Genomic DNA, 21,456 nt, shown 5'->3' on the forward strand with positions numbered 1-21,456 from the left:
GGTTAAACCAAACTTATGTAACAACCAAAAAAATCATTGTGATTTATAGATCACTTAAACGTAGCAACTGTGAGAGCGATCTGTGGGTAACTGCAGCTACCAACTTAAACTCAAGCAGCAAAAATGTTTTACTGTTTTGTGTAAGTTCACGATTGTTTCTTATTCACAAAGATATTTGACTGGTATATCTTTACGACTGCAGAGTCTTTGCACATAAAAAGATAGGGCAGTCCTATCTTTCTATGTCCAGCGACTCTGCAGTGGTAAGGATACCATTCATAAAATACCTTTATGTATAGCAAACAATCATAAACTCTTTGAAAGAGTGAGTTGGCCTTTGTGAAGCAGGTTCAGAATGTCTGTACCTTGGTCCCCTTGCAAGTGCTAGCTACTAATTTTCAAGACCCTAGTAATTTTAAACGTAACATGACGTAGGAGTCCTACGTCCCCAGATAAGGAGAAGGAGGCCCTAAAAGAAAATACTAGATTACTTTTGCAATACTCTTCTGATAACTTTGTCTGCCATCCATTTGTAAAGTGTAATTTATTGATTAGAGAGTTTCAACAAATGTATACATTCCAAAGTTATTAAAGTGATGTAAATCCATAGAAAAAGGTTATGTCACTCCTTTATAATGTTCATATTATCGGTTGTGTACATTTGTTTTACATTGTTGTACAGATGTCAAAATTACTATGATATTACCACACACTCCCAAAGTTGTGTGTAATTTTAAATCTTTTCTTTCGGCTTTCTGAAAAATGAATGGCACTCTGCACAGTGTGAACTCTATATATATATATATATATTCTTTTTTAGTGGTTCCTCACAGTTTCTTTCTTTTTTTTATTATATTTAGTTTACCCTGCATAGGGATCAGTACAGAAGTTGTGATAACGTCTCTGCCAAATCATCAGATAGTGACGTCAGCGATATTTCAGCCATTTCACGTACCAGCAGTGCCTCACGCCTCAGCAGCACAAGCTTTATGTCAGAGCAATCCGAGCGTCCAAGGTGCAGAATCAGGTGAGGTAATTTTTAGCGTTTAAATTAGCTAAGCGAACCTTTGTGATGCAAATGAATTTAATCTGTTTCGATACAGCATTTTAAAGATATATGAGAAAACAGAGCAGGTAATCACTTTAAAATATCTCTAATTTCATTTTTTCTTATATTTCGTCAAGAAGCATTGCTGAGGTAGAATTTCTGAACACAGTCTGACAAGTGGCTCAAGCTGTAGAGTGACTCGGTTTCTTGATGCGTTTTTGAGCTTTGTGGTTGTCCTGAAAAGGAATGCTGAGTAAATAAGCAAAAAACAACAGTGTAATGACTGTGTTACTGTGTTGCTCTTCTTTTACAATGTTGCATTATACTGGGTGCCCGGAGCAATATGTGCACTGTTTGTCATAAGACCACTGTTTAAAAAGTTTGAGTGGGAGCTAAACATAAAGGATTTATGACATAGCCATGTGGCTTTTCAGCACATTTTCCTTTTCTGAATATTTTTTGATAATTAGAAATAATAATATATTCACAAATTGACACCCAGTTTTTTTTAAAGTTTAAAGGAGAGGTTTATTGAAATTATTATGCAATTAAAGTACAAGTAAAATACAATGAAACAAAAAACTTTTTTAAGTATATCATCACAATTATGCAATATATAACATCACCAGGAAGAAATGTAACAATGCTATGGGCACCTGAAAATATTTGTAAGTAAGAACTAAGCGATATGAAACAAATAAAATAGTGTTAATACTTTCAAGCAAATAGTGGAAGTTCAGGCTCTTCATCAATTCTAGGCGTATATAAGCAAAATTCATAAATAAGAGGGCACTCAAAAAGCATTTGTTTAAGGTCTAAGTTGCATTAGCCACGCTAAACGATTTATGTATTTTAACCCAAATCTTATTCCAAATTGAAGTAGAAAAAGTATTGGGCAGATTTATTTACCAAAGATTTTCCACCTCCTTTTTATCCTTATCTTCTGGAACAAGTGTTTATATATTTGGGATGCCGAAGGTAATACCTCCAATAAATTATGCAGTGGAGGAGGTGAGGGAGAGAGTATTTGAGCATGAGAGAGTTTGTTGAAAGAAGATTGAGTTGCCAAGATAACAAGCGGTATTTAGTTTCATAGGAATCTGGAAAGGAGAAAAGTGATTTCCCTACTCCATGTGGCCAGCTGGTACCATCTTGAAAGAATTGATGAATCCATTTAAAACCTTTAGAGTACAAATCCTTCCAGAATTTAATTCTATTATTTATTTTATAAAAATATTATACCAAATGGATGAATCTAAAAACTGTTCTTTAGGAGTTTTATAGGAAATAAAGATGGGAGATAAAATTTTACATGTGTTCTTAAAAATTGGAAGAGATAAGAGCATAGGTCTACAGGTAAATGACAAGCATCCGTTCAGGAAAAAAGGATACCAGGATGAATTTTCAATATCTGTCCGTAAAGGATAAAGAGTATAATCACTAGCTTGTAATAAAAGCGAGGTTTGTTTAAGACAAAAGGCCTAATGATACTTATGGAAATCTGGAAAATTAACTCCACCCAGACCTTTTGGTTTTTTAAGTGTAAAAAATGACATCCTATGTTCTTTATTATTCCATAAAAATGTAGATAAAACTGAATTTATCATTTTGTATTGGAACTGTGGAATATTAACTGGCAAATTTGAGATATAAAACAATTTAATAGGAATTAACATCATTTTTATACTGTCAAGACGACCCCACCAGGATAAAAACAAAGGATTACAATGAGAATTAGAACATTGGAATGTTGGGAGCTCCATTGCAGACAATGGAGTGCTCCCTGCTTCTACGGGCCGGTAAAGGCCCGCAGAGCAACATTCCAATGTTCTACAAAGGCTTCTCGAAGCTCGAGGGGATTTATATCCCCTCGAGCTTCGAGAACCCTTTGTTTAATTTGTTAGAACATTCTGCCCTCTAGTGGCAGAATGTTCTAATAGCCTTATAGCCCTTCGTAGCAGGGCTATACCGGCAATTAAAGTCCCGCTGTCTCGTTAAAGTCCCTCGCCTTCGGCTCGGGCCTTTAACGATTCAGCGGGCCTTTAATAGCCAGTATAGCCCGCTACGGCGGGCTATAAGGCTATAGTATGTGCATGAAGGAGTGAGTGTAACATTTTCAAATTAAGGGATATTGTATCCTTAACTGTGTCAGAGAACCACAAACCTAGATATTTAGTCTTATCTGGATTCCAATAAAAAGAAGCATGAAAACATAACTTATTAAGAGGGAGAATCTCACATTTGTCTGCATTTAATTTATAGCCTGAGACAGACATAAACTGGTCCACTTCTAATAAAAAATGCTGGTAAAGAAGTTTGCGGATTAGAAATAAAAAGCAAAATGTCATCGGCATAGACAGAAAGTTCAAGCTGAGTGTCCCCATAAGCCAGAGGTCTTCAAACTTTTGGATGCCGGGACCCCCCTGTCAACATTTACAGGCGTAAGGACCCCCTCCTTAAAAAATGTCTAAACCTCTAGGCAGGGCTACTGGAATTATGAGGCAAGTGAGTACCAAATTATGCGACAGGCTTGACTAAATTGTGTGAGTAGAAAATTTAAATAATGTTCTGTGATGCTGCGTATTTTGGGATAGCATTGCTTTATTATTTTGACATTTTTTAAACACAGTAACACTGAGGAAAGATTTCACCCCATCAGTGCCAGTTTATAACCAAAATACAGCAATTAACATCAGAAAGATGTCTAGTCAACCTTTGTGAAGGGCCTCCCACTGCGCAGGAATACGCGCTGCCACATTAGAAACTCACCTGGCCATGGCCGGGAGCAGCAAGTGTCCCTTCAAACCCTGGCGGTCTTGTGAAGAGTTAAGCAGTTTACCCAAGCCCCTTTCCTCTCACCCCTTCCTTCTATCCCTCTCTCACATTGCAGGTAGATGGTTATTAGCCCCAGGACACTTTTTGGTAACAGTAGCGCACTACAAATGTAAATGATAATAGGCAGAAGCAGGGGATCCACTAAACCCGAACTTCGGGGTGCTTTAACACTCCCAGCCAGGGCTGGCCCTAGCCCTGGTCGCACACGGTGCAACAGTCTTTCCAACTTCTCCATGAATTCCCTCACTACCACTCACCAACAATACACCTCATCTCTATATAGCACCTGTCTGACAAAATACTCATAGTTTACTCACACTCACTTCTGTGATGTGAATGGTACATCTTCTGTGTACCAGGTACTTTAACCTTCTGCACTGTGTGGGTGACAAGAGTGCCCATGTGACTGCACGGAGAGCAATGCAACAGTGTGAGAGTAGGGTAAAAGGAATGACTACAGGTTGAGTGAGGTGACCATATGAATTTGGGTTCAGCTGTAAGTGCAGAGTGGGACAAATTAGTGCATGGTTAGTGATGGCCTTGTTTGAGTGAGCTACAGATTGAGCAGTGAGGGGGGGGGGACAGGTGAGTGGAGTGTCACATGAGTGCAGGGTGAGAAGTGTGCTCGTGTGACTGCAGGGTGAGGTACAGAGTGAACAATGCAAGCGCATTTTTAGTGCAGAGTGATCACTGTGAGAGCAGGGTGAGCGGGTGAATGTTGTGAGTGCATGGAGATCAGTGTGAGTGCATGGAGATCAGTGTGAGTGCATTGTGATCAGTGTGAGTGCATTGTGATCAGTGTGAGTGCATTGTGATCAGTGTGAGTGCATTGTGATCGCTGGGAGTGCATTGTGATCGCTGTGAGTGCATTGTGATCGCTGTGAGTGCATTGTGATCGCTGTGAGTGCATGGCGATCGCTGTGAGTGCATGGCGATCAGTGTGAGTGCATGGCGATCAGTGCCAGTGTATTGTGATTGCTATGAGTGCATGGTGATCAGTGTGAGTGCATGGCGATCAGTGTGAGTGTATTGTGATTGCTATAAGTGCATGGTGATCAGTGTGAGTGTATTGTGATTGCTATGAGTGCATGGTGATCAGTGTGAGTGCATTGTGATCGCTATTAGTGCATGGTGATCGCTATGAGTGCATGGTGATCGCTATGAGTGCATGAAGATCAGTGTGAGTGCATGGTGATCAATGTGAGTGCATTGTGATCGCTGGGAGTGCAGGGTGAGCATGAAAGTGAAGGCGAGGATGAGAAGTGAGTTGTCTGAAAGCAGGGTGCATTCCCAGAAACTTGAAGTGTAGGGTTTCAGATATTAGTTAAACTATTGCTATAATGGCATTAAACAGGGTTCGAGGGTGGAGGAAATAAATAAGGTGCTGATCCTGCAACAAACTTCCAGTTTTATGATTAGCTGATCCTGCAACAAACTTCCAGTTTTATGATTAGGGTTACCAGCTCATTATTTGGATGGCCCAGAATTAAGCAGTCACCTAAAGCTGTATTTTTAGCACTTATCTGTAAATACTTAGAACAGCAAATATAAATAGAAAGCACTTTTAATTGTGTCACTTTTAATTGTGTTTTAGGGCTGCCTCAATAATCCATGACTGAAAATTTAAGAGAACAAAGACAGAAAAGTCACATAACTAATGAATACATACTTTTTTATTCATAACTCTATTTAGTGTCAAGAGCAGGCATTTTTCTATTGGCAACCCAACTTTATATTTCTCTTCATTAAATGAATTCTCACACTACAGCAAGAAGTGTAAAAATTCAAATGTAAGGAATAGGCAGAGTGGGGGCCCAGGGGGTACTGGAACCATAAAAAACCTTAAGCCTCTGTTACCAGCTTACAAAGGCATGCAAATATGCTAATGGCCTTTAAAGACCTGTGAAAAACCCAGGCGTGCCGGAGATAAGACTCCAGACACTGCCCAGCGAGCCCCCAGCAGCTCGAGTTTCACTGCAGCAGCCCGGGCTGAGACACAGGACGGGGGAAGAGGGGGGCTGAAGCCCTGGAGGCCAGGGCAGACGTGTGACTGTGAAGGCGCGACCCCCTTCACACCACTCCACGGCCCCCCTGGGGGTCGCGCCCCACAGTTTGAAGCCTCCCTTCACACCACTCCACGGCCCCCCTGGGGGTCGCGCACCACAGTTTGAAGACTCCTGCCATAAGCAAAACCTGTAATCTGTGAGTTAGAGCGAATTTTCATTAAAAACGGTTCCAAAGCAAATATAAATAATAAAGTGGAAAGCAGACTCCCCTGTCAAACGCCGACATGAAGAGGGGAAAAAAGAGACATAAGACCATTAACCAAAATAGATGATTTAGGGGAGTAGTATAATAAAGAAACATAATTAATAAATTTAGGACCAAAACTGAACCAAGAAAGCATGGAGAAAATAAATGACCAACTAACTCTATCAAATGCTTTTTACGCATCCAAAGAAATAGCTGCCAAAGAAGATTGATATGATTTGGATTTACTAAGTACATTGAAAAATAATCGAGTATTGTCTGAAAGGTGTCTATCTTTGATGAAACCACATTGTTCTCTCGAGTAATAATGTATCCAAACAAAGAGCTAATATTTTTGCAAACATTTTATAATCTAGGTTAATAAGTGAAATAGGGCAATACTTTTTACACAATCTATGATCTTTATTATCTTTGGGGAGAAGACATATTAATGCATCTTGAAAGGAACCACCTGATGTATGAGCAGATATAAAATAAAGGGAAAGTTGATGTAATTTACGTAATAAAGGTGAGGATAAATGAGAATAAACTTCAATAGTAAAACAGGTCCGGGAGCTTTGCCACGTTTAATGAAATGGATAGCATTAGAGATATCTTGGATTAGAATATCCTTTTCCAATATGGAAAAATCGATATCTTGATGAGAGGGCAAGGGGTTGGAAGATAGATACTGAAGAAGATCTTGAGTTAGTGGAAGATTCTGGAGTATATAGTGCCTTTTAAAATATTTGTAAATTCCAAAAGTATATCCTCATTTTTGTGTACAGATTGATTAGTAGAAGTTAGAATAGAATCAATCATTGTACGTTCTTTTTTTATTTTAAGATAATTGGCAAGAAGTTTCCCTGCTTTATTTTGACCCCCATTATATTTCACCCTAGAATAATGTAGATACGAATTGGCACTTTCCGTAGAAAGTGTATTAAACTCAATTTTAGCAGATATTAAATCATTTAAGAAAGATTCTGAGTAAGTTATAAAAAGAATGTTTCAAATTGTTTAATACGTGTATTAAGTGTCTTAAATTTATTAGAGGTGGATTTCCGCCTCTGGGAAACAAAATGTATAATAAAGTCTCTAGAAGCGGCTTTAAAAGTATCCCATATAACTTGAGGCAATATGTCTGGGGATTCATTTTCTTTGAAAAATGTATTAGCAAATTGCTCAAAATCGTGTGTAAATTGCAAATCTAGGAGGAGAGAATTATTAAATCTCCACCACCTAATTCCCTGAGATGGAGGAAGTAAATCCAAATTCAAAGTGACTGGTGCATGGTTAATAACATGTTGAGCTAGAGCATTAGAAATAAATATGTAATCTATGCATGTTTGGAAAAAATGCACAGGAGAAAAGAAAGTATATTCCTGATGTGTTGGGTGGTACAATATCCATGCATCAATAAGGGAGCATTGGGATATTGTCGATGTGAACTGAGAGTGTCCTTGTGAAAAAAGAAATCTAGATTTGGAGCGAACTGAGAGTGTCCTTGTGAAACAAGAAATCTATATTTGGAGCGTCTATCTATAATGGGATCAAAAACCATATTACAATCCTCTACAACAATCCGTCATCTTTATAGGTCATTAATTTGGACAACACCCCCGCCAAAAGGAATTATCTGGATTAGTAGGTGCATACAGATTAACAATAGTGAGTGGAAATTTATCAATAAGTAGAGACTGAAATCCATCTACCTTCACAGTCAGCATTATGTGAAATAGTATGTAAGGTAAGGCATTTATGACATGGAATAGCTACCCCATTACGTTTCCCTGAGCCCGAAAAAGCAAAAACATTACCAACTCATTGTCTTTTAAGCTTAGTTACTTCTTCGTCTGAAATATGCATTTTTTTGCAAAAGAACAATATCACCCCTAAAGTTGGCAATGTGAAACAAAACCCTTTGACGCTCTATAGGAGAGCCTAAACCTTTTACATTCCATGAGATAAATATTAGTCATCTAAAAAATGAAAGTAAATATATAGAACATATGATAGGCAGTGATAGTTAGCATTCTATAATAACTTTATAACAGAACATCAAACAAAAATATAATGGAAACCTGAAAATGTAACAACTTATCGGCAAAAATTGCACATAAGGCAAAACCTGAAATTAGAAAAGATGAGAGAGAATACAGAAAAATAGAAGACCGGAAAAAGGAAGAAGATGAATTGATATACAAAAGAGATTTAAGAAAGAAAGCGTAAAATAAACAAGGAATAGATAAAAATTCTTCCAAAAAGGAAAGTAGAGGAGGAGGAGAAGAACATGAATTGAAAAAGAGAAAAAGAAACAAAACCCACACATAAAATATAAAAAATAACATACCAGAAAAAACACACAAACTTCGAGGGTGGTGGAGACACTGGCAATGGAGGGAGAAATATTATCAAAACCATAAGAGAAGTCCCATACATGACTTATGACAAAAGACGTGACCTGGGAAAAGAAGAAGAAACAGGTTATACAAAGTTTTAACAGAAACAATTTACATGATCAGATATAAAAAACAGATAACTAGGACTACATTACATACTAACAAGAATTAATGGATTAGGTTAACAATAGGCCGAGTAACTTCCATAACTTCCGATCTGCAGTTGTCTAAAAATTGTTGAAGAAGACAAGGGTTTTCATAGGTCGTGGTCTTGTTTTTATAAGTGACTTTAAACAGACAAGGATGAATAAGTCCAAATCTGGCATTAATATGTTTCAGTACTGGCCTCATATCTACAAATGTCTTCCATCTGTCCGAGGTAGCTTTGGTATAATCCTGGGAAAAGAAAAGAGTGGATCCGTGCCAAGAGATTTTACCCTTGGCTTTGACTGCTTGGTGGACCTTCAACAGATCAGTATATTCCAACAAATACAGAATAACTCCCCTTGGTTCATTCGATCAAGACTCAGGCTGCAAAGTATGACCTAAACGATGGGCTCACTGAATGTTTAATAATGGAGACTCAGGAAGGTCCAGAATTTTTGGTAGAACTGAATGGAAAAAGGAGAGAGGAATGGGGTATTCAAGTCCCTCTATCAGGTTGTAAATACGTAGATTGTTGCGTCTGTTGCGGTTTTCAAGATTTTCAACCTGCTTTTGAGGATGCAAGATTTGAGTTTGCATAGGAGGAACTTGAGTGCCATCAGAATGAAAAGAACCCACTTTGTTTTCTAATTGAACAACCCTGCTCTCCATGTGCGACCACTTATCATCCAATGTTGAAGATGAATATTGGTCACATCTACGCACGTTTTAAGAGCCCAAATTTCCTAAAAAATTGTCTCCATAGAGATTGAAGGAGGAGATATATTTGGTGAAGGCGGGTCCTTTTTAACCTGTTTCCCAGACAAGAGGGCGGATGCGCCCCTGTAATTTGGACGCCATTTTGGAACTAGGCAGTGGAATACTTGAAGGCAAGAAACTTGATACTGTACCTTGTTCTGAATCCACCATGGTTTCTTGAAGAATGGAAAAAGGGTTGTAATGAGCCACAAGAGATGACGAACTATTGGTAGAGCGACGAGTAGATTTTGTTCTCCCCATACACAAGGCAGCATAGAAAGGAACACAAAGCCAAAATATTGAAAGTCCGATGAGGTGCATAGCCGACTGGCAAATACGTATGTCCAGACAATTACTTTCACAAGGAGGAGTAATTGGGGCACTGTAAAAAAAAACACCTGAAGTTATTTAAAAAAAAATACGAATTAATGCAAATTACTTCTAGACCATCAGAAAAATGTCAATAGAAGTAACTGCAAGATAAAAGCTTAATCTAGAGCCTTAAATATACAGAGGAAATCCAATAATGAGGCTTTTGTGGCATGAAATACTCATTGGAGCTTAAATTTGAAAAACAACATCTTCGCAGTGAAACAAAATGGTGGTCGCATTCCCCTAGGGAAACGCGATGATACAAGTAAATGTCAACTGCGGACCTTCTCTCACCCAAGTTCGAAAAAGCTGATGAGTATAACTTCCCTGGGCAGCGCCTCGCATCTTGAGCTCAACAGCGAGGTTTTGCCGAGAAACGAAGCGAAAACCTCCCGCAACGAAGCTCACAGCTGAGCAGCCATTCCCGTCGGTGTCCAAGCCCCACTCCCATTGACACCCACTTTTAACACACAAAAAATGCCTAGCTGTGTGCCTAACAAGAGTTTTACTGTTCCAAAGAGTTACCCATGCTCTCTATCTTATACACGCACAGACTCCCATACATGCACGCACATGCACATGAATAGTGGTTATTGTTGAACAAACAATAATTACTGAAATCTTATCATGTATAATAGCCTGACCGATACCATTTAGTATTTGCCATTTAATGAATCAAGTTTATTTTATAGCCCATGCCTGCTGACGTAAATACAGAGGATGCTGCAATCAACCTCAAATCGGTAGAGGGAGTATCAGTTGAATCAACACTGAAGGAAACAGTACACATATTCCTTAAAATGAATGTGAGGTTCCAAAACACAGCTCAATCTCATGTGGTACTATGTTGGTTGGCAATAGCAATTTATAGAACTGAGCCTCTTCTCTAAATTCTGTGTCTTGTTTGTCTGCAGTCCATCTGTGGCTGACCATTTGTGTGACCAGATATCCTTTTAGGAGGCATAGGTCGAGGTTCCATGCAGCAACTGTGAGGTTATCATTCCCAAAGTGTATGCTATGCATAATTTGTTTGTTCTCTGCTGCAGGACTGGACACCCTAAAAGCATTTTGGCCCACTTTATATTTTTGCCATCATCTTGCTGTTTTTGCCCTTATGGGCAATGGCATTTTGTGCGACAGGGCTGTCTGGGTGATTGCAGTTGTTTTATCCTCTTTAATTTTCAAGTTTTTGAATAGTTCTTTAAAATATTACATATTCGGATTGCTTGCTTATTTCATAATTGTACCAAACGTATACATATTTAAAGTGCATCTGTTTTGGTTAGATGAGTTTCCCAATAATACAAGTTTAAAAGTGTCTGTATCTTGTGTGAAGAACATTAAGTAGGGGACCGCTAGGCAAGAGCTCAATGTAGTAATATGATTTACTTCTTTGGTTATTTTATGCGGTACCATAACCAATGACCTGGTTGTTTTCTACATCATTTTTATCCTACCATTTCCCTGCTACTAAATGTATCACTGTTATGTCTTCATTATCACCTCACTGATTTTCTGATTCTGTTGTTTTTAGTAGTTTGGTTGTCTATTCTGTCATCTTTCTCATGTTTGCTGAGCTCTTTCAATTCACCTTTATTGTTGTTAATATTTTTCCATTTCACTCACTGTATGACATTGGTTTCTTCGTTGCAAAGGATGTGAGAGCTGCATAAGTAATAAGTAAACATTTGTCTTTTTACCCCATTATAGCACTTGACTCTCTCAGGTAGCAAAGCAGAAAAGTCCAACGCCTACTGAAGGGAGGTAGTGTGGACTAGCAAACACAATTCACTGTCACACAACAACAACAATCAATAAATTATTGTTCAGTCCAGGGTTTTTGGTTTATAAAGTACAAATTCCTTTATTACGCACACACTAATAAACATTAGGCATTAAATTACAAATATATACATCAGGTAGTTGGAAATGCCTTTGGTGACACCCTCATATCATATTACACCCCTAGTGGGGCCTTGAACCTCATAATCAAAATGCATCTGTACTAGATGAAGCATCAGAATATAAGGGTATGTATATATTATGAAGGCCTACTGATTTTGTCTGGGGTGTCACCACATCAATACATATATGGAAGGCCTCCTTGCTTTATCAGAGTGTGAATAAAAAACAAGGTCCACCTCTAAGAGGTTTCCTGTGAGCCAAGGTATTGTAGGCATACCCAGTATTTGTCAAAATACCCCTCACACACCAAAAGGGCCCTTGGTGTCATGCTTCATAATTGGGGTCTTCCCGGCCCGCTGCGGGACGGGCGTGCTACGACTAGCGACTACGCTGGAGCACTTAGATATTGTAAGTGCTATGTGAGGTGTATTGAGTGAGTGTGAGTAGGGTAAGGAGTGATATGGAAAAGTGAGATTAAAAAGAATACCTGGCCTTATGAAGGCAAAAATTCTTTATTAGTAATAGGCTGGTATGGTTAAAAACTGTGTAGCGGAGAAACTTTAGCTTAACAATGGGCTAATTCTCCTGGTGATGTCAACATGTTTCGAGGCTGAATGCCTATTCGTCAGGACGGGGTCAGATCCCTCTATCACTCACTAAAGTTGCCATCAATGTGTGCTATGTGTATATACAAGTGAAAGAATGTAAGTTATAATACCACTGCGGTATGAGATTCAATTGGTAATTACAGCCCTATCAGTATTTCTGAAGCGTGGGCTAGAATAATTAGGAGTCAGTGCCCCATGAGCCAATCTGGAGGAGGGGTACATGGAACTTCCATTAATTCTCGAGCAGTCCTCGCGTCCTCCCTCATCCGCGGCTTCCAATTGAATCTCATACCGCAATGGTATTATAACTTACATCCTTTCACTTGTATATATGCTGATCAGGGGTAAGTGTGGCAGAGAGGCTGACACCATCCACTGACCAGTTGCAGCCAGGAGGGCAGGAAGAGGCTCTGTCTCCTCCTCCATTCCATCATCTGTCGCTAGGAGCATACCCACTTCGGACCTTTTTAAGTGGGGCTTCAGGATTTTAACATGCAGGACCCACAAAGGGTTCCCTGAAGACCGCAAGTTTACCAAATAGGTGACATCAATCTTGCGCTCCACCAACTCAAATGGTCCGGTCCACCTGTCATGGAGCGCACAAGGCTCTACAGGGGCTGTGACCCAAACTTTCTGTCCAGGTTGAAGCTCAATCAGAGGGGCATTCTGATAGTACCACCGCTTCATGTCCTCCTGGCTGGCTTCCAGATTTATCTGAGCGAGCTGTCTGATTCTCCGAGTCTGGTTCTGAAGGCCAGCATGTAACTGTATACATTCTGAGGAGGTTTCCTGGGAGATTGCTCCCAGCCTTCCTTGACCAGACTCAAAGTTCCTCTTACAGGTTGTCCATACAACAGTTCAATGGGGCTGAACCCTAGGGACTTTTGTGGCACCTCATGGTAAGCAAAAAGAAGGCATGGCAAGAGGACGTCCCACTTGCGCCTCATAGGTTCCTCAAGACCCATAATCATGACTTTAAGGGTCTGGTTGAATATCTCAACCAGCCCATTACCTTGGGGGTGGTAAGGAGTGGTGAACTTGTATGTAACACCACACTCCTTCCACAGGGACTTCATATAACTTAAAATGAAGTTTGTAGCTCTGTCAGACACCACCACTCTGGGGAACCCCACACGGGAGAAAATCCCCATCAATGCACATCCCACGACGGGGGCCGTCACTGTCCTGAGCGGGATGGCTTCCGGGTACCGGGTAGCATGGTCCACCAAGACCAGGATAAACCTGTTGCCCATGGCTGTCTTGGGGTCCAGTGGCCCCACAATGCCAATGCCCATCCATTCAAAGGGGGCACTGACTACGGAGAAAGGTTGGAGAGGAGCCTTGTGTTTCCTTCCACATTTTCCCACTTGCCTGACTAGTTTTACAAGTCCTACAATGAGTATCTGAACTCTTCCGCATCTGGGGCCAATAAAAGTGGGTGACAAGCCTTTCAAAGGTCTTGTCCTGCCCCAGATGTCAGCTAAAGGCACATCATGAGCCAACCTCAGTAGGAATGCTCTAAAGCGCTGGGGTACTACCAGCACATGGTTTGGCCCAGGCTCAGCAACCTTAGGCTCGCTATACGGGAGGTTTTTCTCCCAGTAGATCCAATGTGATCCAGACGGATCAGCTGCTGCTTGGTTTCTGGCCTGTGCCGCAAACCTACAAGAGAAGGGCACTTCTTCTGCTCTGCACAAAATTCCTCCCTGGAGGGTGCTCCCTTTTGCTGCCAAGGGGTCAGCTCAGGCAGGTCCCCAGTTCAGCAATGTGTTCCCCGTGTAGGTTCCAGCACATCCTCCTCAAGGTCTGCCTCCTCCTGGACAGTGGGAACAAATGGGGCTGGTTTCCCACCCCCTACCTCTTCTCTTTAAGGCAGGTTCCTGGGCCATATTTTCAGGCTCCAGGATCTCTTGAACACCCTTCTCTGCCATAGACCGAGTGGTCACACACGCCCACTCAGGCAGACCCAACATCTCTAAATGAGCCTTCTTCTCCACTTCAAGTGGAACTTTCCAAATCATTGCCCAACAAACAATCAACAGGCATGGCTGGCCGCACAGCTGCTTGAAGAGTACCAGAGACCCCCCCCCCCCAAAAGGGATCCTGAGCCACCTTGCAATGCCCCTCTGTGTTTGTCAGCGGCAACAACTGGGAAGAATGCAATAGGGACTACCTGCTCTTCAGACACCAAGTGACACTTGACAGCTGTCACACTGGCTCTGGTGTTTTTCAGAGCCTCCACTCTATGGCCATTGATGGTCACCCACTGCCTGTACTTTTTAGTGTTATCAGGCAGTTGAGTTTTAGGGACCATCTCAAAGTTTCCTAATGAGACAAAGGACATTTTTTCGAGACCCCCCCCCTACCTTTGGCACCCATCTCCTCCCCTCCCAGGGCTACACTGGCCATCTGATGGGGTGGCACATACTGACCCTTTTGGGGACACTGAGGATCATACCAACGGTGTCCCACCTGCTTACACTGAAAGTATCTGGCCCCCTGGGAGCAGGTTTACCTGTCGGGGCTCTGACTTTTTCTCAAGGGGAGGCTGGGAACCTTTCCCTTGGTTCCCTTGGGAATTACTTTGGGGCCCTTTCTGGAACTCCCTCTGTTTACCCATGTCCCCACCCCCACTCTTCTTCTGGGGATCCTGCCCACCTTTGGATGAGTCTCCCACATGACCCTTGTGGACTCTGGTACTGATCCAACGGTCTGCCTCCTCAGCAAGCTTCCTAGGGTTAGTCAACTTGCTATCAATAGGGTGCTGGCGTAACTCTGGAAAACAATTAGCAGATAAGTGCTCCCTTGCAATCAAATCATAGAGCGCTTAAAAAGTATCCACTTTGCTACCCTTCCCCCAACCATCCAGAGCTCTGCAAAAGAAAGATGCATATTCTACCCAAGTGGTTCCCTCCAGCTTCTTACAAGTCCTAAATCTCTGTCTATATGGTTCTGGGGTCAAACATGTGGGCATCAGACATCTTATTCTCACTGGGTAGGTCTTACAAAGTATCCCTCCCCTCACTCACAAAGCGGCCCCACAGCCCCGCTCCCCAATCCTTCTCAGGGACCCGGTGGGCCAACATTGCTATTTCATAGGCTGCAAACCACTGCCCAATAACTTCATGCTTATGGAAATCTTTGATGACATCCTTGAGAATATATACCCTGTCTTCTGAAGGCACAGATGGTGTGCTGCCACCAGAGGAAATGATCTTTAATCCCTTTGCCTTGATCTCTAACTACTTCAACATCCTCTCATGTTCCATTCTCATTCTCTCTCTCTCCAAGGATAATCTGTTATTCTCTACTTCCCTCTGACCCTCCATCTTAAGCTTAGCCATCTCTAGCTTGTGTGCCCCATTTCACTCCCTGGGGGACAGGTCTATGGAAGAAATACTACTGCCTGGTGGGGACGGTACCCCTCCCCTGGCTCGAAACACTGGTCTATCCAGTTGCCAATTTGCATCTCCAGCTGGCTTCACCACCAAATCAGGGGTATTTCTTGCTTCTACCCAGGCCCTGCACATTTTGGTAGTCATCCTTTTTTAGAAATGCCTGGTGTAGCAACGTTCAGTTTCTTGCAGAGATGTTTGAGCTGTTTTAAAGTGTAGGTTTCCAACCTCAGTTCTCAAAGAAAAATGACATTCCAAGTAAAACAATTCTACCAGAAAAAAGTATGAGGTTGCGTTTGGTCTGCACTCACTAGTAGTGTTCCCAATCACTGTATATGATTCACAAATGCAGGCCCAAATCCTCACTGCTGACCACCAATGTTAGAACTGGGGGTCTCTAGTTGGCAATGGTGTACACCTTTGACCAAATAGGGACCTTTGATTCTAAGTCAGGGAAAGCGGATTGCACTACTGTATAACCCCTGCTCACCCCCTTGGTAGCTTGGCACAAGCAGACAGGCTTATCTCAGAGGCAGTGTAGCATTTGTGAATATACACAGCAATACTGTGAAAACACTACAGATGGACACAACACAGGTTTTATAAAAATAAGTATTCTTTATATAGATTGAACACAAGACCACAAACGACAAAAATCCACAATACTGTACTTAAAATAGACCTAAAGATGGTAGAAGTTGGTTAGTACAAGTTTGTCATAAATGCAACACAGTTCTCACAAAAGTACCTGTATGCCTAACGCAAAATAAAAGGCTTGCAGAGTGGGAGATGCATCGGTTCTGTGCTTTCGGGGAGATTATGTGCCACGCCTCAAAGCTTTTGCAGAGTAGGGGATGCGTCTTGATCCTTACCGGAGCAGAGGCGATGCGTAGGTTCTCGTCCTGCGGCCCGGTTGCGATGCTCAAGATGGCGCCTCGATGCGATGCGACAATCCGGTGCGATGCGATAAGATGGCGCCCTTGATGCGACGACGTGAAGAGATGCGTGCACGCCCGGTGGCCGTGCGGTGAACTCTGTAGCTTTGGAGCTGTGACCGGCCCTGTGCCATGCTGCTCCGGCGATGAGACGGCGACCTTGTGGCGGCAACACGCTTCTCCAGTAATGCGTCGGGTAACAGCTTTGACGAAGGCACGCTTCTCTAATGATGCGGCGGCAACCTCTGCAGCGGCGACACTTTTCTCCGGCTATGCAATGGCAACAGCTGCGACTGCGACACGCTTCTCACAATGCATCGCACTTGCAGCTCCCAGAGACACGCAGGCTATTGCAGACAGAATTCCCAGCAAGGAAACTCTGAGGGGAGCTGGAGGTGAAGTCTTTTGTCCCTGAGACTTCTGCATGAGGCAAGCACATGTTCAAGCTTGTGGAGCAATATTCTGCAAGATGATGAAAGTTCTTTGAAAGTTCCTTCTCCTTTCCTTGGCAATAAAGAAACCACTGCAGGCCAACCCCGCAAACAGCACACTGGCAGATGGCCAGTCCAAACTCCTGCAGCATCCTTGGTTCTTCTCCTTGGCAAAAGGTTTATCTTGTTCCCAGAAGTGATTTAAAGTCTTGTGGTCTGGGTCCCCATATTTATACTACTTTTCTCTTTGTTCTCTGAAGGCAGAGAGGCCTCTGTCTAGTCCAAACCAGTTCTGGTCAGTCCTGGAGCACTTTGTGACAAGACTCCGTCTTTCCTTTCACAGTATAGGCCAGAGACATCAAACACATCACAGGATGTGGAGCCAGCATTGTGGAGGCAAGGCACAGCCCTATTCAGGTCCCAGGCACTGTGCTGACTCACCCTCTCTCCTGGAATCCCCCAGCCCCTGTCACTCAAACTCCAGACGAGGAATACACAACCTAGCTGAGGCAGGCTTGGATAATTAGGCAAGAAAATACCTACTTTCTAAAAGTGGTATTTTCCAATACAGAATGTTAAAACCAACTTTACTAAAAGATGTATTTTATCATAATGAGTAGAGGCATACTAAATTCGAATTTCTACCATGTTCCCTGAGTCAGTTAGGATTATAAAATGTAATAATCCCATTCTGGCCCATGGGGAGCTGCTAGCCTTGCAATAGTGAAAAACGAAAATGGCTGTAATTCACTATTAGGACATGCCACACACACCAGGGCATGTCCTCCCTTATACTTACAATGCACCCTGCCCTTTGGCCTACCTAAGGGGTGTCTAATAGGAATAAAATGGAAGGTTTAGGGACTGGCAAGTGGGTGCAATTGCCAGGTTGACATGGCAGTTACAGACTGCACTCTGGCCTTGCAGTGGCAGGCCCGGGACACACTTTACAAGCTGCTTCTGTGGGTGGCACAAGCAGTGCTTGATTTACAAGTCCTGGGCACACATGGTGCACTGTACTAGGGTCTGACAAATAATTCAAATAACCCAATCATGGAGTCACTAATCATTACATCAATTTAACATAGGGAGCACTTGCACTGTGGCACTGACTAGCAGTGGCACAGTGTGCAAAACATCTAACCAGCAAAACATATAAAAAACAGAGGAGGCAATCAGTAACAAAATGGAAGGGAGACTCATGCCAATGATACCAGGTCTAACAATCAGCAATATTATCAATAGAACACTTGTATTCAGAACAAGAAATATATGCCTCATCACTTTCTTTACTGTCTGTAGGCCCAAAAGCTCAAGCTCTGAGAATGCATAGAAACAAAATGGGCTTCTCTGGGAGCCATGATGTTAATGTTTCCTGAAACGTGGAGCAAGTTTATGTCCGTTTAATGGAGGACAGCTGCATCCTATGCAGCCTTCCACAACACTTTAGAAAGACATTGGTGATCCTTGCCCAGCTTTGGTGGACCACAAGCAAAGGAGATATTTGCAGATTAGGGCCCCGCGGGGCATTATGAGGGGCTCCTCTGCCCGATCTTTGCATATTGAAATAGCTTGGTTCATAGGGTTCCTGTCACATCCTGCCAACTTTACTATTTGGAAGGTCTACCCTGTCCCCACCCTGAGCAGCCATCCGTCCATTGGGAGTGTCACAGGGACCCCCAAAGCGCATGCAGCTCTGCTGTCTGCCCTCTCTTCCCTGGAGCCTGCATCCTGAGAGTGCTGCTTGTGCCTGTGCTGATTTCTGCGAGTGACAGCATGCAAAATGTTCTTGCCTCCATTGTGTTGTGGGGATTCTTCACATACACAGAAGTATAAGCAGGAAAACAGGACCTCAGTGTATAGGGGTTGTACCTTCCTACCACCTTCGTACTCAAAACCGTCTAGCTATAGTGTCTCATTCTTTCTACTACATAATCATGAAGCTACAAATGACTAGACAACCAGAACGCAACACGCCAGACTCTCACAGGAATCACGGTAGCAAGACGTATCCTTGCGCTCACTCACTCATACTTGTCCACAATAAGAATTTTCAGTCACGTTATAGTTAAAAATGTTTATTTTAACTATTGTGATCTATAGTGCAGTATACAAGCCACTACCAGCAGCAAAATGCATAAACCTAAAATAGTTAATATTACTGCAATTCCATAGAATATAAATAACTGGGATGTCATCAGGCGCGCATCACCCATTGGGCTCACAGGGCTTCAGCCCCCCGTCGTGTGTGTCAGCCCGGGCTGACACAGCTTTGCGGGCTGGCGACCATCTAATTGTAGCCGCACCCGAGTACTTAACAGGTTTTTAATAGACCATTTGCTTGTAAATTAGGCGTTGTATTTTCACCCCTTCTTTCAGTCACTCTGTCTATGGTGGGAAGAATTAGCCCCCCCCCCCCCAAACTATTTGTCCCCCCCCCCCCCCGCTCCCCTCTCCGAAATTTGGCTCTAGTTGCCCGCCTGGATGTTATCATATACAGACAGTGGAAAAAGGGCTGTAAGGCCCAATCACTCTCCCCTTGCTAAGTTGAAGTTTATTATATAAAGAAAGATGTCTGGGCTTTGTCAGCAGACCCCATACCGTAGTGCCTGGATAGAAGTTTTACATCATAGGAATTGCATGGCTCTTCTCCATGGAAAGGTCCATCTCCAAGTGTGTGTTTGAACAACATGCATCCCCGTAATATCAAAGGACAAGTTTTCAGCAGTGCAGCTGTGTTAGCATGTTTTGTCTAGGTGCTACGAACGGACGGACCAGAACAGAATAAGAAGGGGCATTGTTTATCGACCTTGCACATGGTGTTCAGACTAAACTCCAGGAACAGGCAGAGAACACAGAAAGCAGACAGTTCTCATGTGACAGGCGCAAACAGAATCTTGCAAAATAAAGTCATGTAGTAACGTGTGCAAAAGCAGCATCATGGCAGCAGAACTCATGCTAACTTAGCAATGTCGACAATGACCCTAACGGCCATATAACACTAGGGTGGGAGGATAAGAGTAGGATTCACCTGTGCCTCATACACAGGCAGAGGATGAGCGCCCTGCATACCTTATTCCTAGCTCCTGGTATCTGTTCTACAATGTGCCAGCCCACTCTCTCTGCTTTGGGGTCTGAGAATGGGGACCCTGGCCACAACAGATACTGTGACATCCCTGGGAAATGGGAGTCCCTGGAGGCAGATAATAAGCACAAGAAGAGGTGGTGCACACATGCCCTCTTCCCAGGGGAAATAAGGTTAATTAAAAAAAATACATGTGGTGCAGATCTCAGGGCCCTGGCCCACCCTGGGAGTAATTCTTAAACATACAGTGAATGTCCACACACTCCTTTTCTCTGTTCGAAGGTGAACTCTTGAATTGGACATATCTCAGGCCCTGTTAGCCCTATTTTCGTCACCTTTAGCTCATTTTGCTCCTGGTGGCCATACCTAGCTGCATGTTAAATGTGTGTTCTTGTAGGAGCTGGATGGTCTGTCCCACAGCAGGTCCTTTCCTCCAACTGGTCCTCAAGGAGCATAAGGGGCCAGCACCATTGGCACTGGAGATACTAGTCCTAGACATGAGGTTCACCTGTAGAGAAAGCCCTTAGTCCATCTTTGCTGGGCATCAGGTGACTTATCAGCTAGGTATTGTTTCCAACGTCATTGCTTCCCAGGTCCAGGCTCTTCTAAACTGTCACCCCCATTGCAGAAGGGGTTAAGGGGGGGTGGAGATTTCTAAATGCCATGCACCACTGTCCCCATCCTCCTGCACAGCATTTTGGAACAATCCAGCAGGGCAACTTCACGTCCTCTCTGGGGGCCTCAGCTCTACGCCTAGCTGACATGAATGCCAGATCCCTGCCCACCAAACCCTCAATGGTGAGTCCCTACTGTGTTAGGCATAGCATTCTGGCCCTCCCCTTTGTTCTTGTGGGCCTGACTGTCCCATCCCAGGTGCAGTGAGACAGGCTAATTATCAGATGCAGGTTTGGAGCGTCAGCAGTCGGACTGCGAACACCCCAGTCCGTGTCCTTTGGAACTATGTGAGATTACGTTTGGCAAACATGGCCACAGTTTCACCTGTCAAAGTGAAATTCTACTTGATTACGAACGGTTGCTTCTATTCGTATTAGATCACTTTTGGATATGCTACATGCCTATAATTGGAGCAAGTTATAACGTTGCTTAGAAGTTGATGCCTTTTTACTCAATATATGCAAAAACTGCCCTGATGAAGCACTATTTAGGGTGAAACGTGTTGGCTGCACAAGTTGTTTTTTTATCTCAATAATTTGAAAACATAAAGAAGCAACAGAGAATCTTTCTGTTTGGTTTGCCTCTCTGTACTTTGTTTATTTCTGCTTTTGT

At 42.7% G+C, this 21,456-nt stretch overlaps 1 protein-coding gene across 13 annotated transcripts in view; it reads left to right on the forward strand.

Annotated features, from left to right (window-relative positions):
• The window catches only part of RIMS1 (regulating synaptic membrane exocytosis 1), a 1,970,833-nt gene that overhangs the window by 1,618,134 nt on the left and 331,243 nt on the right, over nucleotides 1-21,456 (forward strand). For all 13 annotated transcript variants that reach the window (XM_086926498.1, XM_086926484.1, XM_086926488.1 and 10 more), the window contains one exon: nucleotides 861-1,027. In XM_086926498.1, coding sequence (XP_086782624.1) covers nucleotides 861-1,027 — 167 coding nt within the window. The remainder of the gene's footprint in view (nucleotides 1-860; nucleotides 1,028-21,456) is intronic.

Source organism: Lissotriton vulgaris, chromosome 6, assembly GCF_964263255.1.
Source record: "Lissotriton vulgaris chromosome 6, aLisVul1.2, whole genome shotgun sequence".
NCBI lineage: Eukaryota > Metazoa > Chordata > Amphibia > Caudata > Salamandridae > Lissotriton > Lissotriton vulgaris.